The following is a 16,323-nucleotide window of genomic DNA, read 5'->3' as shown; positions in this document are numbered from 1 at the left end:
TCTTGGTTCTCTGTCTCTGTCTCTGTGTTGACGTGTTCTGTTGTGTGTGTGTGTGTGTGTGTGTGTGTGTGTGTGTGTGTGTGTGTGTGTGTGTGTGTGTGTGTGTGAGAGAGAGAGAGAGAGAGAGAGAGAGAGAGAGTGTGTGTGAGTGAGAGTGTGTGTGTGATTGATTGTGTGTGTGTGTGTGTGTGTGTGTGTGTGTGTGTGTGTGTGTGTGTGTGTGTGTGTGTGTGTGTGTGTGTGTGTGTGTGTGTGTGTGTGTGTGTGTGTGTGTGTGTGATTGCTAGCGAATATATATGGAGTCCATATTAAAATTACTTTAGAGAAACGTGTTCGTTCTTTAGTTTAACGTCTTTTCACTGTAGGTGATATTAGACAAGGATAGTAAAAAATAAAAAAAATCGAGTGGGTGGGGGTGGGGGGAGAACTTACTGTGTACGCATGCGAGTAAGGTGTGTGTGTGCGTGCGCGCGCGCGCGCGTGTGTGAGTGTGTCTGTGTTACATATAGAAAGTGATTGATCTAAGTTTTATTTATAATGAAAAACTAACAACTATAACAGCGAACCAACTGGACTATTTAACAAGGAGTTGAAAAAGTCATACATTAGCAATGGACCGCTGAAGATCGTCAACACTGAAGATGCTTTCATTTCAGGGATTTGAGACTTTAACATATCGCAAGTTGGTATATGATCGGCTGTTTTGTGAGCACCACAGATGCAAGAAACGTAACTGACATGTTTGGTCTTAAAACAATTCATTTTCCATCTGCAGATTAGAGAAATGATTTGTCTCTTATGAATCTCATTATCGTAATGTTTTCTCCCATGAAACCATACATTTTCTGTATATTCTTATGTAACTCCGAGTTACCGGTGTGTTTTTTCTTCAAGCTGAAATTTTGACCATTGGACATTTTCTACCATGGTGTAACATTCCTGTAGTGAAAGCGAAATATTTAAATCTAACTCCTTTATAGAACTTCTAGCTCCTTTTTTCTTTAGCCAAAATGTCAACTTTTTCATTATAGTAAAAACCGCAATGAGAAGGGATCCAGCAAAAGGTTATGGAAGAGCCTCTTAATAAGAGTTCGTGAATCAAATGGTTGATTTCAATCATGAGTTCATACCTAACCATTTAGAGAAACGTGCTATATGGTGCCATGCATTCATTCATTCTTTTATTCAATCATCCATTCATCGTTCTTGTTCTTCTGTTCCTTCTTCTTCTTCTTCTATCAATAGTAGTAGAAGTAGCAACAGCAGTAGTAGTAGTAGCAGCAGCAGCAGCAGCAGTAGTAGTAGTAGTAGTAGTAGTAGCAGCAGTAGCAGCAGTAGTAGTAGTAGCAGCAACGAAAAACAACAGCAGCAGTAGCAGCAGCAGCAGCAGCAGCAGCAGTAGTAGTAGTAGTAGCAGCAGCAGCAGCAGCAGTAGTAGTAGTAGTAGTAGTAGTAGTAGTAGTCAGTAGTAGCAGCAGCAGTAGCAGCAGTAGTAGTAGTAGTAGTAGCAGTAGTAGTAGTAGTAGCAGCAGCAGCAGTAGTAGTAGCAGCAACTAAAAACAGCAGCAGCAGTAGCAGTAGTAGTAGTAGTAGTAGCAACAGCAGCAACAGCAGCAGCAGCAGTAGCAGTAATAGCAGCAACAACAGCAGTAGTAGTAGCAGCAGCAGCAGAAGTAGTCGTAGTCGCAGTAGTCGTAGTAGTAGTGGCAGTAGTAGTAGTAGTAGTAGTAGTAGTAGTATCTTCCTTTTCTTCATCGCCGTCTTCCTACACGTCTTCCTGTACTTCCTCAGCTTCAAGCTGTCACAGAACAGAACAGCGGCCTATACTTCACACCACAACTGCAGTGAAAAACAAAATCGCCTTTCTGTGCGGTTAAAATGCTCCGGGTTTTTTTTTGTTTTTTGTTTGTTTTGCTTTGTTTTTTTCCCCCGCTGTTTATGGCGGTCTGTCTGTCAAATAATTGAATGTTACCCCTCATCCGCCCCCCCCCCGACCCCCTCTCACCCCTCTCACTCCCGTTTTGTTTTTTTCCTACGGTTATTCCTTTCTGCAATTTCCTTTCGAGTTGTGAGTGGCAGTGCATTAAAACTTGTGAAATGTCACTGCCAGTGTTTCGCTTTTCTCTGTCTTTTTGTTGTTGTTGTTTTTGTAGTGTGTGTGTGTGTGTGTGTGTGTGTGTGTGTGTGTGTGTGTGTGTGTGTGTGTGTGTGTGTGTGTGTGTGTGTGTGTGTTGGTGTGTGTATATGTGTGTGTTTTGTGCGAGCGTGCGTGGGTGCGTGTGTGTGTGTGCGTGTGTGTGTGTGTGTGTGTGTGTGTGGTGTGTGTGTGTGTGTGTGTGTGTGTCTGTGTGTTTGTGCGAGCGTGCGTGCGTGCGTGTTTGCGTGTGTGTGTGTGTGTGTGTGTGTGTGTGTGTGTGTGTGTTGTTCGTACGTGTATGTGTGTGTGTGTGTGTGTGTGTGTGTGTGTTTGTGTGTGCTTTGTGCGTGCGTGCGTGCGTGTGTGTGTGTGTGTGCGTGGCTGCGTGCGTACGTGTGTGTGTGTGTGTGTGTGTGTGTGTGTGTGTGTGTGTGTGTGTGTGGGCGCGCGTGTGTGTGTATGTTCGATTTATCTTATCATACTCATTTTGATTTACTATTTTATTCATTTATTTACTTACTTACTTATTGATTGATTGATCGATTGATCGATTGGTTGATCGATTGATCGATTGATCGATTGATTTCTTTTTGCCTTTTATTGCCCCATCACCTGTCACCTTCTAAGATGATTTACAACCCTACTCATTTCGAGTCCCCCATACACAGCCACACTGAAGGTTCCTCTGTCGCAGTTCGACGGGCGCAGTAGCCGAGTGGTTAAAGCGTTGGACTGTCAATCTGAGGGTCCCGGGTTCGAATCACGGTGACGGCGCCTGGTGGGTAAAGGGTGGAGATTTTTCCCATCTCCCAGGTCAACATACTTGCAGACCTGCCAGTGCCTGAACCCCCTTCGTGTGTATATGCAAAGCAGAAGATCAAATACGCACGTTAAAGATCCTGTAATCCATGTCAGCGTTCGGTGGGTTATGGAAACAAGAACATACCCAGCATGCACACCCCCGAAAACGGAGTATGGCTGCCTACATGGCGGGGTTAAAAACGGTCATACACGTAAAAGCCCACTCGTGTGCATACGAGTGAACGCAGAAGAAGAAGAAGAAGAGTCTGTCGCAGTTCCAGTGCCGGCAATCCACACAGGGAACAATCGATGATGGGTCGTTTGGGAAAGGCCATTAGTGGGGGGTGAGAAGGGGGCGGGGGTGGGGGGTGGGGGTGGTGAGTCAGGTAAATATGGCGCCTGTGGAACGCAGCGCAGAAGGCGTTTCATTATCCATCCACCACTTCCAAAAGCCAATCAGCTACCGTTCAGTTCTGTACCGGATATTGATGTGATGTCACGTCGCTCAAAATAGCGTCTCAAAATAGACGGAAACACACACACACACACGCACGCACGCACACAGGCATGTACGCAGGCGCACACCTGCACACATACGAACACATACACGCAAACGCACACACACACACACACACACACACACACACACACACACACACACACACACACACACACACACACACACACACACACACACACACACACACACACACACACACACACAACACGAAGCGAGCCAGAGTCGGGGGGAAATACCGTTCAAATGCTCTACACGGAAAATGCATTTTTACGAGGGCATCATTTTGACAGCAATTAACCCGTTTATTCCTAACAAGTATCGCTATCACATCGCTCAAAACTGCATCTGTTGAGAGCTAAATTACCTCCCCGTTTCGGTTCGATAAGCTAACAAGAATGAAAGAACGAAAAGAACGAGAAGAATGCAAAGAAAACATGATGGAGGAAATAGTGAATGCTTTCGTGAAGGAAGGGGGTGGGGGGGGGGGGAAGAAAGGAAAAAAAAAAAAAAAAAAAGAAAAAGGAAAGAAAGAAAGAAAAGAAAGGAAGAGAAAAAAACAAACAAAAGAAAAATGAGGAATATAAACAGGCAGAAATACAGGAAAAGAAAGGAAAAAAAAGAAAGAAAAAGAAATAATAAAACAACAAATAATTTGTTAACAAAACTAATAACCAAGAATGAAAAAAACGACAAAAATAACAACAAAACAACACCACCACCAACAATAACAACAACAACAAACAACAACAAAGGTAACAAAACAAAACAAAACAAGACAAAATACAACAACAACAAAAAATTATGATTGAATACGCACCTCATCTAATCAGAGTTTATTGCATTTCAGAATTTGATGAGAGCAAGTTCAGGAGCACATACACACACACACACACACACACACACACACACACAGCCCCCACATACATACATACATACATACACACGCGCGCGCGCGCGGGCGCTCACGCACGAGCGCACACACAGCTTGTACAGGGGAAGAGATAAATAGACAGACTCAGAAAGGCAGGCAGGCAGACACAGACAGACAAACAGACAGACAGACAGACAGACAGACACACGCACGCACGCACACACACACACACACACACACACACACACACACACCAACCTCGAGGAGATGCAGTGGTCTGATCTTCACCATTATTCTCCGCAGCCATCACGATCATCATCGTCGCCAGCATCACCATCGCCATCATCACCAACGTTGTCAACATCGACGTCCAAAAAGTCACCACAATTCTCAACACTGACATCGTTGATGCAGTCACCACTTCACCACCACCAAGGGAAAGCGTCCTTTGTTGTCGGGGGACAGCAAAACGAATTGAACGATCTGCAATCGTGAGGTTAAGTTGCGATGTATGCTGTGATGGTTAGCCACACACACACAGTCATACACAAGTTTGGGGTGGGTTTTTTTTTTATAGTTTGTATGGCGCGACAATGTTATCAATAGAACCGTTTTAAAGTTTGTATGGCAATGCACTGTGGTCAACCAAAGAGTTGTGAGGCCTGTGATGGCTATACACTGAAGTCAATAGTACAGTTTTGAAGTCTGTATGGCTGGACACTGAAGTCAATAGAACAGTTTTGAAGGTTGTACGGCTAGACACTGTGGGTCATTCAAACAGTTTTGAAGCCTGTGTGGTTGGACACTGGAGTCAATAGAATAGTTTTGAATGCTGTATGGCTGGACACTGGAGCCAATAGAACAGTTTTGAAGTTTGTATGGCTGGACACTGTGGTCATTCAAACAGTTCTGAAGTCTTTGTGGTTGGACACTGGAGTCAATGGAACAGAGTTTTTTTTAGCTTTCAACTCAGGTAAATGCTGCCGCAAGTACGTCTCTCAACTACCCTTCAAATTCACTTTAAAAAAAATCATTTTCTTACTCCCGATGACTAGTTTTTGGAACTTTCAACTCTGATAAATGCTGCAGTTTTTCACTGTTGTTTTTTTTTATGTATTCCAAATAGATTGTGTATTTATTTATTTATTTATTTACATAATTCTAATGACAGCATAATTTCACGAATCTTCAACTTCGACTGACTCCAATGGGTTAATCTCACACAGTCACTCGTTTACCAGAAGGATCAATTCGGATTTATTTATGTATTCATTAACCTTTCACTCACAATCACAACGTTTTAACTCACTCAGTACGGACAGTCCTCTCTTCTCCTCTACACAGACCCCTCGGATGTCCAGTGGGTGTCTGAATGACCCAAACTTTAGCTTCCGTCGTCAGAATTGTGGTATTCTTTGTCAACATTCACCTCTTCAGTATAAGAACCTTCCACTTGCAATATTTTGATGATGGTAATTGGGGTGAAACGCTGTTAACGTCGTCTCTTTCGCCGTTCGTGTGGAGAGAGTTAACTGAAGTTTTCGAATCCAATAACTTTCTGCAGTAGGCTAGTCCCTCAGTCACTATTCATCCAAATGAAATGTTCATTTATTATGATTATTATCTTTTTTTAAAAAATTCAAATCCTGTAGGGCAAGATGTTGAAATGATGGCACAGTAGAAGTTGCCACATTCCAGGTCCAACAAATGCTGAGATGGTCAGTCCAACCGTGTGCAGTCCACTCAGGTTCTGGACATGTAGGTCTCCCTGTGTGCCTGTCTGACAGAAAGAAAAGTCACATATCATTCATGAAGATGGTGATGGTAATGATGATGATGGTGATGGTGATGATGATGATGGTGATGGTGATGATGATGGTGATGATGATGATGATGATGATGTGAAGAAGAAGAAGAAGAAGAAGAAGAAGAAGAAGAAGAAGAAGAAGAAGAAGAAGAAGAAGAAGAAGAATACATCTATTTACCACACACACACATACACACACAAACAACACACACACATACAAAGCACACACACACACACACACAAACAACAACAACAACAACAACACACACACACACACACACACACACACACACACACACACACACAGAGCACACACACACACACACACACACACACACACACAAACAAACAAACAAACAAACAACACACACACATACAAAGCACACAGACACACACACACACACACGTAGACACACACACACACACACACACACACACACGTAGACACACAAACACACACACACACACACACACACACACACACACACACACACACTCCACCATTCCCTCATTCCATTCAAAACCAGCCGAACGGGAAATACCTCAATCTCTCTTATCTGGGCGACAAGCTCGCTAGAAACAACATTGTGCTTCATCAAACTGTGACTGGTCAAACACATCTGATTCTGTGCCTTCCAGCTCAGAGAGAAGAGAGAGAGAGGGGATAGAGAGAGAGACAGAGAGAGAAACGGAGACACAGAGAGAGAGACAAAGAGAGAGAGAGAGGTGGGCGGCAGAGAAAGAGAAGAGAGAGACAGAGAGAGACAGAGAAAGAAAGAGAGAGCGACAGAGAGAGACAGACAGAGAGAAGAGAGAGACACGGAGAGAGAGGAGAGATACAGAGAGAGGCAGACAGACAGACAGACAGAGAGAAGAGAGAGACAGACAGACAGACAAACACAGACAGAAACAGACAGACAGAGAGAAGAGACAGACAGACACAGACAGACAGACAGACAGAGACAGACAGGCAGAGAGAAGAGAAAGACAGACAGACAAACACAGACAGAAACAGACAAAAACAGAGATACAGAGAGTCAGAAAGAGAGAGGTGGGGAGAGGGAGGGGCAGAGAAAGAGACAGAGACAGACAGACAGACAGAGACAGACATACAGCGAGAAGAGAGACAGACACAGATGGAGAGAGAGGAGAGACAGAGAAAGAGAGAGACAGAGAAAAATACAGAGATACAGAGATGGGAGAGAAAGAGAGAGAGAGAGAGAGGAGGGAGGGAGACAGAGACAGAGAGACAGACAGACAAACAAACAGACAGACAGACAGACTCAAACACGAGACAGTTTGCACTGAAAATAGTCTTGCAAGGGGCTGTTTGCTTTGATTAGTTTCCATTTTATTTTTTGTGTTCGCCTGGCATTGAACAGACGCTTGTCAAGATCAGGCCGATGTCAGTTGCAATATGGTTCCTTCTTCTTCTTCTTCTTCTGCGTTCGTGGGCTGCAACTCCCACGTTCACTCGTATATACACGAGTGGGCTTTTACGTGCATGACCGTTTTTTACCCCGCCACGTAGGCAACCATACTCCGCTTTCGGGGGTGTGCATGGTGGGTATTTACTTGTTTCCATAACCCACCGAACGCTGACATGGATTACAGGATCTTTAACGTGCGTATTTGATCTTTAGCTTGCGTGTACACACAAAAGGGGTTCAGGTATTTAGCAGGTCTGCACATATGTTGACCTGGGAGATGGGAAAAATCTCCACCCTTTACCCACCAGGCGCCGTCACCGAGATTCGAACCCGGGACCCTCAGATTGAAAATCCAACGCTTTAACCATTCGGCTATTGCGCCCGTCGCAATATGGTTCCAAATCAATTTTGTTTTCTGATAAAAAAAAGAAAAAAAAAAGGATGTTTTTGTTTACTTTCTTTCTTTCCCAGTCTCTTGCACGCGCGCTTTTGTTCTATTTCGTAATTTATGTTGCTTGCTGTCGACACCTTTCCAGGGTTTCTTTTGATGTCGTTAGTTGGGATTAAGCAGCATTTAATTACTTGAGCTGTCTTTGAACATTAGAGGGCAGATGGTGTGTGTGTGTGTGTGTGTGTGTGTGTGTGTGTGTGTGTGTGTGTGTGTGTGTGTGTGTGTGTGTGTGTGTGTGTGTGTGTGTGTGTGTGTGTGTGTGTGTGTGTGTGGCTGTGTGTGTGTGTGTGTGTGTGTGTGTGTGTGTGTGTAAAACAGGGAGAGACAAAGAAAGAGTGAGAGAGAGAGAGAGAGAGAGATACGGATACGGATATTTTATTCAATATAGGCCATGGCCCCTCATGAAGGGGTGGTGTAAACAAACATTACAGAGGTAATATATTCAGATATATAACATAACACAGTTGTAACCTGAAAATGAGAAAAACAGTCATTATCTGCATTTAGTCTTATTCACACATAATAACAAAAAAGCGGAAAACTAGCACACACTCAACTGCATATTGTATTTCTAATCTTTAAGGCTTTATACAAGTAAATTGCTAGCTGTTTATTAACGTGTTCCTTAGTGGATGACATAAGCAAATACAGTCTGAACAAGGAGGGTTGCCTATGAAATTTTGAAGGTATCAGCTGATTTCTAAGATCACTTAACACAGGACAACAAAGTACAAAGTGGAGTTCACTCTCCGTCGCACTTTTACATAAAGGACAAATAAGGTCACTATCTTTATGTTGCCTGTAACGGTAATAATGCGTAAACAAATCAGAAATTCCAAATCTAAGCTTTGCCATGATACATTTTAAATGTCTATCCATATTCATAGCCAAATAAACTGGTATCGTATGTCTCAAATTAATCTGTCTGTAAAAATCAAAACGATTACTATCTTGGATATGGCTCGACCATTCCTGCCAACGACAGTCTATTAGTCTCGATCGAAGTATACGTAGAAATCCGCTTATATCCTCTACTCCTTGATTTAGCCACACGTAAGCAAAGCCTAAATCATGCAGTTTTATTCTCACCTTTGACACCCAGTTAGTTCTACCTCTATTATCCAAATCATGTAACATGTTGTAGGCTTTCCTTGGCAGTCTTACGTTTTCCATTCGCATTATTTTTAACCAATAAGAAATACATCTGACAATCGAATTCAAATATATCGGATATCGATTAGTTTCAGCATAGATTAAATCATTAGGTGTTTTCATAGTCACCCCAAGAAATTTCTTTAATGCTAATAAATGAACTTTTTCACAGTGAATTGCTGATTCGTAAAGACCCCAAATTTCAGCTCCGTATTGTGTAATAGGTTGAATCTGACAGTCAAATAATTTCATAAACAATTCAAAAGATTGATTTTCTAAACTGGATAATTTTTGCATGATACAGAAAAGCGCATATTTCGCTCTGCTTGCAAGGTCTTTACATGCAACAGTAAAACTAAGTTTTGACGAAAAATAAATACCTAAGTATTTATAAACATTCACAACTGGCATAAATATTCCATTGTAAGTCCATTTTTCTCTGATCCCTAAATACCCTCCTTTTCTAAACACAATTATATTACTCTTTAACATATTGACTTTCAATTGAAGTGAAGTAGCAGCTCGATATAAATTATTTAACTGTGTTTGCAATCCTATAATTGTTTCAGATATTAAAACAATATCATCAGCCAAAAGAAGTATAAATATTTCTAAGAAGTCACCAATAAACTGTGCACCATGCTTTCCATGACTAAGAACTTCAGAGGTCAATTCGTTTATGAACAGAGAGAACAAAACAGGGCTGCATACGTCTCCTTGCTTCACACCAGTTGTACACTGTATGTAATCAGACATGCTGCCTCCACATCTCACCCTTGCTTTCACACATTTATACATACTCATCACACATTTAAGTAACTTTCCATTAACACCTGCTTTCAAGAGAATAGGCCAAAGAATAGCTCTGTTAATGGAATCAAAGGCTTTTTCAAAATCTATAAAGGCAACATATAATTTACGATTGAGGGAAAACTGTTTCTGTACAAAAGCCATCAAAGTAAATATATGATCTATAGTAGAATAATTACGTTTAAACCCTGCTTGATATTCTCCTGTAAGATTATTTTCTTCAACCCATTCCTGTAGTCTGTGGTTAATGATCGTACTGTATATCTTACTACTGGTATCACACAAAGAAATACCTCTATAATTGTTGGGATTATTCACGTCACCTTTTTTGTAAAGAGGCAGGACAATGGATTCAGCCCATTCATCAGGATACACTCCTCCATCAAACAAAGAATTGAAAAAAGTTACCAAAAAGTTCAAAATCGGTTCTACTTTACAAGCAGTTTTTAACAGTTCCCCAATAATGCCATCTGGTCCTGCAGCTTTACGATTCTTTAATTTTCTTAAAGCAAATAATACCTCTTCCTTAGAAATTGGACGATTTATACTGTTTTCATCTTCTTCGTCATTCCCCAATTGCAGTGTATCATTAGAACGGATATCTTTCGTTAGAAGTGCCTTAAAGTGTTCATACCATGTTTCAATACTAATGTTATTAAGTGGTTGTTTTCTTTTCATTGAAATCTTATGTACTGTGCTCCAAAACTCTTTCTGGCTTTTTACGGACGATATTAATTCTGCCAACAATGCATTGTTGTACTGCTTTCTCTTTCTCTTTAGCAAATATTTATATTCTCTTCTAGTCCTACAAAAACGATCACAATCATTCTTATCTAATGTTCGTCGATATTTATTGAGTAATCTGCGCACATTTCTTTTTGAAGCACGACATTCTGCATCAAACCAGTCTTGAGGTTTTAAATCATTCCTACAATGTATTTGTTTCTTCATACAATCTGCTGCATCCTTTATACATGTATTAAATACATCTAATGCATGATTGATATCAGTATCTATCAAACTAAGTGCAAAAGCAATTCTTTCCAGAAATTCTTGTGAACATAAATTATCGCTATATTGATTAGAACAGGCCTCATTCCAAACAAATTTTTCTACAATATACATACTATTTTGCTCCTTGCTTACATTGTCACCTAAACAATTTACTGTAAATTTCACAGGCATGTGGTCAGAATCAATCCTCTCAGACACTCGCAACTCACACTGCTCTTTTAATGCTCCATATAGGTCACATGACAACAAAAAATAATCATTCACGCTGCAACCACTCTCTGTTATGTACGTGTAGCAACCAGAGAGAGAGAGAGAGAGAGAGAGAGAGAGAGGGAGTGGGGTGGAGAGAGAAACAGACAGACATAGATAATTACAGAGAATGGAAAGAAACGTTGAAATACACACACACACACACACACACACACACACACACACACACACACACACACACACACACACACACACACACACACACACACACACACGCCCACATCCACGCACCACCACCACACAAGTACACATAATCATTCTCCCCTTCCACCCCCATCCCCACCCCACCAACACCCACCCACCCACCCACCAACCGTACATATATAGAAAATAATCAACTTCGAGAATTGCCTAAACCAGGAAGTGAACAAGCTAAACGAATTGAGTTGAGTGCAATGATTTGAGACTGTGTTCATGTTGTTATTTTCTGATCGTTTTTGTTTTTTCTGCTTGTAATTGCTGTCATTAAAGCATCTTGCTTAATTACTGATTTCTCTGGTTATGGTGTCTCTAACGTCATTAGGAGAGATTGATTTAATGATTTGTGTGTGTGTGTGTGTGTGTGTGTGTGTGTGTGTGTGTGTGTGTGTGTGTGTGTGTGTGTGTGTGTGTGTGTGTGTGTGTGTGTGTGTGTGTGTGTGTGTGTGTGTGTGTGTGTGTGTGTGTGTGCAGTGCGTGCATGTGTGAGTATACACACGTTTTTATATTGATATGCACTTGTATGTACCCTAATTTCTACTGTATCTGTGTTTGTGTATGATTTTCGATTTATGTTCGTATCTTGTTATGAACTATCGCCCCCAATATTCCTTGTGACCCCGGTACACTTGGTAACAAAGACATATTCTATTCTACTCTATTCTATTCTAGAAGGCAGGATGAAAGTGTGTTCAAGTTATTGAATAAAGGATCGTTCATATTTCTACTCCGATTGTGGTGGTGACTTCAAGCCGAACATCCAACCATCCCCCTCTCCCAACCCCTCTTCCACTCCACCGTCCACGCTGGGTTTGACCGTTTGTTTATTTGTTCTCTCATTCCGTAATAATGACAACACAATCGAAAACGTTCTGCTTCGCTGTTTTTTTTTGTAATCAGCTACGTTTTATGTGCGACTGGGCATTGAATGCTATTATGCCCTCCCCCTCCCCCCACCCCCACCTTCCTCCCCGCTGCACTCTCTCTGTCTCTGTCTCTGTCTCTCTCCCGCTGTATGTTTGTGTCTTATCGAGAACGATAATGCACATGCACAGTCGCTACAAAACATGCTCACACACACACACACACACACACACTTACACACACACACATACACAAACGCACGCATACACGCACGCACGCACGCACGCACACACACACACACTTACACACTTACACACACACATACACAAACGCACGCATACACGCACGTACGCACGCACGCACGCGCTCGCGCGCCCACACACACACACAGAAAGACAGACAGACAGACACACACACACACACACACACACACACACACACACACACACACACACACACACACACACACACACACACACAAAAACACACACACACACACACACACACACACACACACACACACACCGTTCTCCAACAACAGACAGACAGACACACACACACACACACACACACACACACACACACACACACACAGTTCTTCAACAACAGACACACACACACACACACACACACACACACACAGTTCTCCAACAACAGACAGACAGACACACACACACACACACACACACACACACACACACACACACACACACACACACCGTTCTCCAACAACAGACAGACAGACACACACACACACACACACACACACACACACACACACACAGTTCTCCAACAACAGACAGACAGACAGACACACACACACACACACACACACACACACACACACACACACACACACACCGTTCTCCAACAACAGACAGACAGACACACACACACACACACACACACACACACACACACACAGTTCTCCAACAACAGACAGACAGACACACACACACACACACACACACACACACACACACACACACAGACACACACAGACACACACACACAGACACACACACAGACACACACACACACACACACACACACACACACACACACACACACACACACACACACACACACACACACACACACAGAGTTCTTCAACAACAGTGGATGGGCTTGTCAGTTCTTATCTTTGTCAGAATGCTAAATTGGATCGCAATTACTTTCAATCAGTTTAGGCCGCACTGGAGAACCGGCCATATGCCAAAGTTTTATTCCATTTTACTCTGTGTGTGTGTGTGTGTGTGTGTGTGTGTGTGTGTGTGTGTGTGTGTGTGTGTGTGTGTGTGTGTGTGTGTGTGTGTGTGTGTGTGTGTGTGTGTGTGTGTGTGTGTGTGTGTGTGTGTGTGTGTGTGTGTGTGTGTGTGTGTGTGTGTGTGTGTGTGTGTGTGTGTGTGTGCCTGTTGTTGGAGAACGGTGTGTGTGTGTGTGTGTGTGTGTGTGTGTGTGTGTGTGTGTGTGTGTGTGTGTGTGTGTGTGTGTGCCTGTTGTTGGAGTACGGTGGTTTTTTTTTTTGTTTTGTTTTGTGTGTGTGTGTGTGTGTGTGTGTGTGTGTGTGTGTGTGTGTGTGTGTGTGTGTGTGTGTGTGTGTGTGTGTGTCCATTGTAAATGCCAAAGAAGAGAAATAAAAACGCAATAGGGCTTTTCTAAAATTTTTATTTATTTTATTTTATTTTATTTTTTAGCAGTGTTATCAATGCTTTATCTTTCAGCTTGTTTGCCTCTATCTGAAATGCCCCATACATCGATTCATTCGTATGGGAGACTTCTGAGATAGCTGAGACAATGTTTTAGTCTTCTCTCTCTCTCTCTCTCTCTCTCTCTCTCTCTCTCTCTCTCTGTGTGTGTGTGTGTGTGTGTGTGTGTGTGTGTGTGTGTGTGTGTGTGTGTGTGTGTGTGTGTGTGTGTGTGGTCACATTTTGGTGTGTGTATGTAACATAGATATAATGTTTTATGTTAACAAAGCGTTTTTGTCAAGCAACTAGAGCAGATTTCTGGATAGTGTGCTATATAAGTATCCATTATTATTATTATTATTATTATTATTGTTGTTGTTGTTCTTTGTCTGGTCTGTGTCTTTCATTGTTATGCCTATTATCTTCCAGTTCTCATTGTTCTTGTTCGTCTTGGGTTTTTTTCCTTGTTTTTTGTTGTTGCTTTCTTTTTTTGTTGTTGTTGTTGTTTGTGGTTTTTTTCATTGTTAATTCTTCTTCTTGTTCTTAAATGTTCTCTTGTTCTTGTATGGGTTTTTGTTCTAGGTCTTCTTCTTCTTGATCTCGTTGTTGTATGAACAGTATGAATACACCCATCCACAACAATAAATAAAAAAAAGAAAAAAAGTGTTTATGTCCATCTGGAACAATATATATGCATCCACCGATAATAATGCAAGTGTTACAAATCAATCAAAACAAATTAATCCACCGGGGCCAATACAAACAACAATAACAACAACAACAACAACAACAACAACGGCGATACCAAATGAAAACAATAACAGTTTCAGTTTCAGTTTCTCAAGGAGGCGTCACTGCGTTCGGACAAATCCATACACGCTACACCACATCTGTTGAGCAGATGCCTGACCAGCAGCATAACCCAACGCGCTTAGTCAGGCCTTGAGTGCATGCTTACATATTTGTGTACCTATGAAAGTGGATTTCATTTTACGTAATTTCGCCAGAGGACAACACTCTCGTTGCCATGGGTTCTTTTTCAGTGCGCCAAGTGCGTGCTGCACACGGGACCTCGGTTTATCGTCTCATCCGAAAGACTAGACGCTCAGTTTGATTTTCCAGTCAAGCTTAGGAGAAAGGGCGAGAGCGGGATTCGAACCCACACCCTCACGGACTCTCTGTATTGGCAGCTGAGCGTCTTAACCATTCTGCCACCTTCCTCCTAAACAATAACAAAACAACAACAACAACAACAACAACAAAAATCCCAAACCAAACCAACAACAACAAGAACTGTCCACGCGGAACAAATAAATCCACTGAGGCCAACACAATCAACAAGAACAGCAGCAGCAGCAACAACAACAACAACAGCACCAGCATGAAGAAGGAGAACAACAACAACAACAACAAGAACAAGACAGATAGACAGACAGAAACAGAGACACAGAGAGAGAGAGAGAGGAGAGAGAGAGAGGGGGGGGGGAGAAGAAGAACAAAAACTTTTTTTGTTGTTGTTGTTCTTTTTTTGTTTGCTTTGTTTTTTGACTCACTTGTGTAAACAAAGTGAGTCTATGTTTTAACCCGGTGTTCAGTTGTGTGTGTGTGTGTGTGTGTGTGTGTGTGTGTGTGTGTGTGTGTGTGTGTGTGTGTGTCCGTGGTAAACTTTAACATTGACATTTTCTCTGCAAATACTTTGTCAGTTGACACCAAATTAGGCATAAAAATAGGAAAAATTCAGTTCTTTCCAGTCATCGTGTTTAAAACAATATTGCACCTCTGGGATGGGCACAAAAAAATAAAAAATGAAGCCTAATTATATGCAAACTGCCTTTACTGTTATATTTATATTTTTTTGTATTCTCTAAACTTGGCACTTTGATCTGATATTCTGACCCAGCAACAAAAGCAGTCATTATTATCATTTTTTGTTCAAACAGGAACTTCTTTTGCTCAGCATGGAAGTTTTATTTATTTTGCAAACGTTTTGGTGCAGATAGTAAAAAAGGGAAATTACTCTGTAATTAATGCTAGGGGACTTAATTTGCTTTAAACTGATCATTACATTTTGAAATTATACTCAATACATAAAAAGCTTGGATTTTTTAAAAAGTGTATCACAAGTGAGTCTTGAAGGCCTTGCCTCTCTTGTTTTTGTTTGTTTTGGTTTGTTTTTTCGTTTTTGTGTGTGTTTTTTTCTGGCTAATTGAACCACCTAGTACACACTCATTCTTCTAAGTTTCTTCCTGCTGAAAAGAAGAACACGTGCCCTCAAAACGTAAGATTGATAACACAAATTTCACATAGCTA

At 41.6% G+C, this 16,323-nt stretch overlaps 1 protein-coding gene across 1 annotated transcript in view; it reads right to left on the bottom strand.

Annotated features, from left to right (window-relative positions):
- The window catches only part of LOC143278035 (uncharacterized), a 144,008-nt gene extending 138,408 nt beyond the window's left edge, over positions 1-5,600 (bottom strand). The window contains exon 1 of the mRNA XM_076583047.1: positions 4,588-5,600. Coding sequence (XP_076439162.1) covers positions 4,588-4,732 — 145 coding nt within the window. The 5' untranslated portion in view covers positions 4,733-5,600. The remainder of the gene's footprint in view (positions 1-4,587) is intronic.
- Between the last annotated feature and the right edge of the window lie 10,723 nt (positions 5,601-16,323).

The sequence above is a fragment of the Babylonia areolata genome, chromosome 35 (assembly GCF_041734735.1).
Source record: "Babylonia areolata isolate BAREFJ2019XMU chromosome 35, ASM4173473v1, whole genome shotgun sequence".
NCBI lineage: Eukaryota > Metazoa > Mollusca > Gastropoda > Neogastropoda > Buccinidae > Babylonia > Babylonia areolata.
This window is presented reverse-complemented; position numbering and strand designations above follow the sequence as displayed.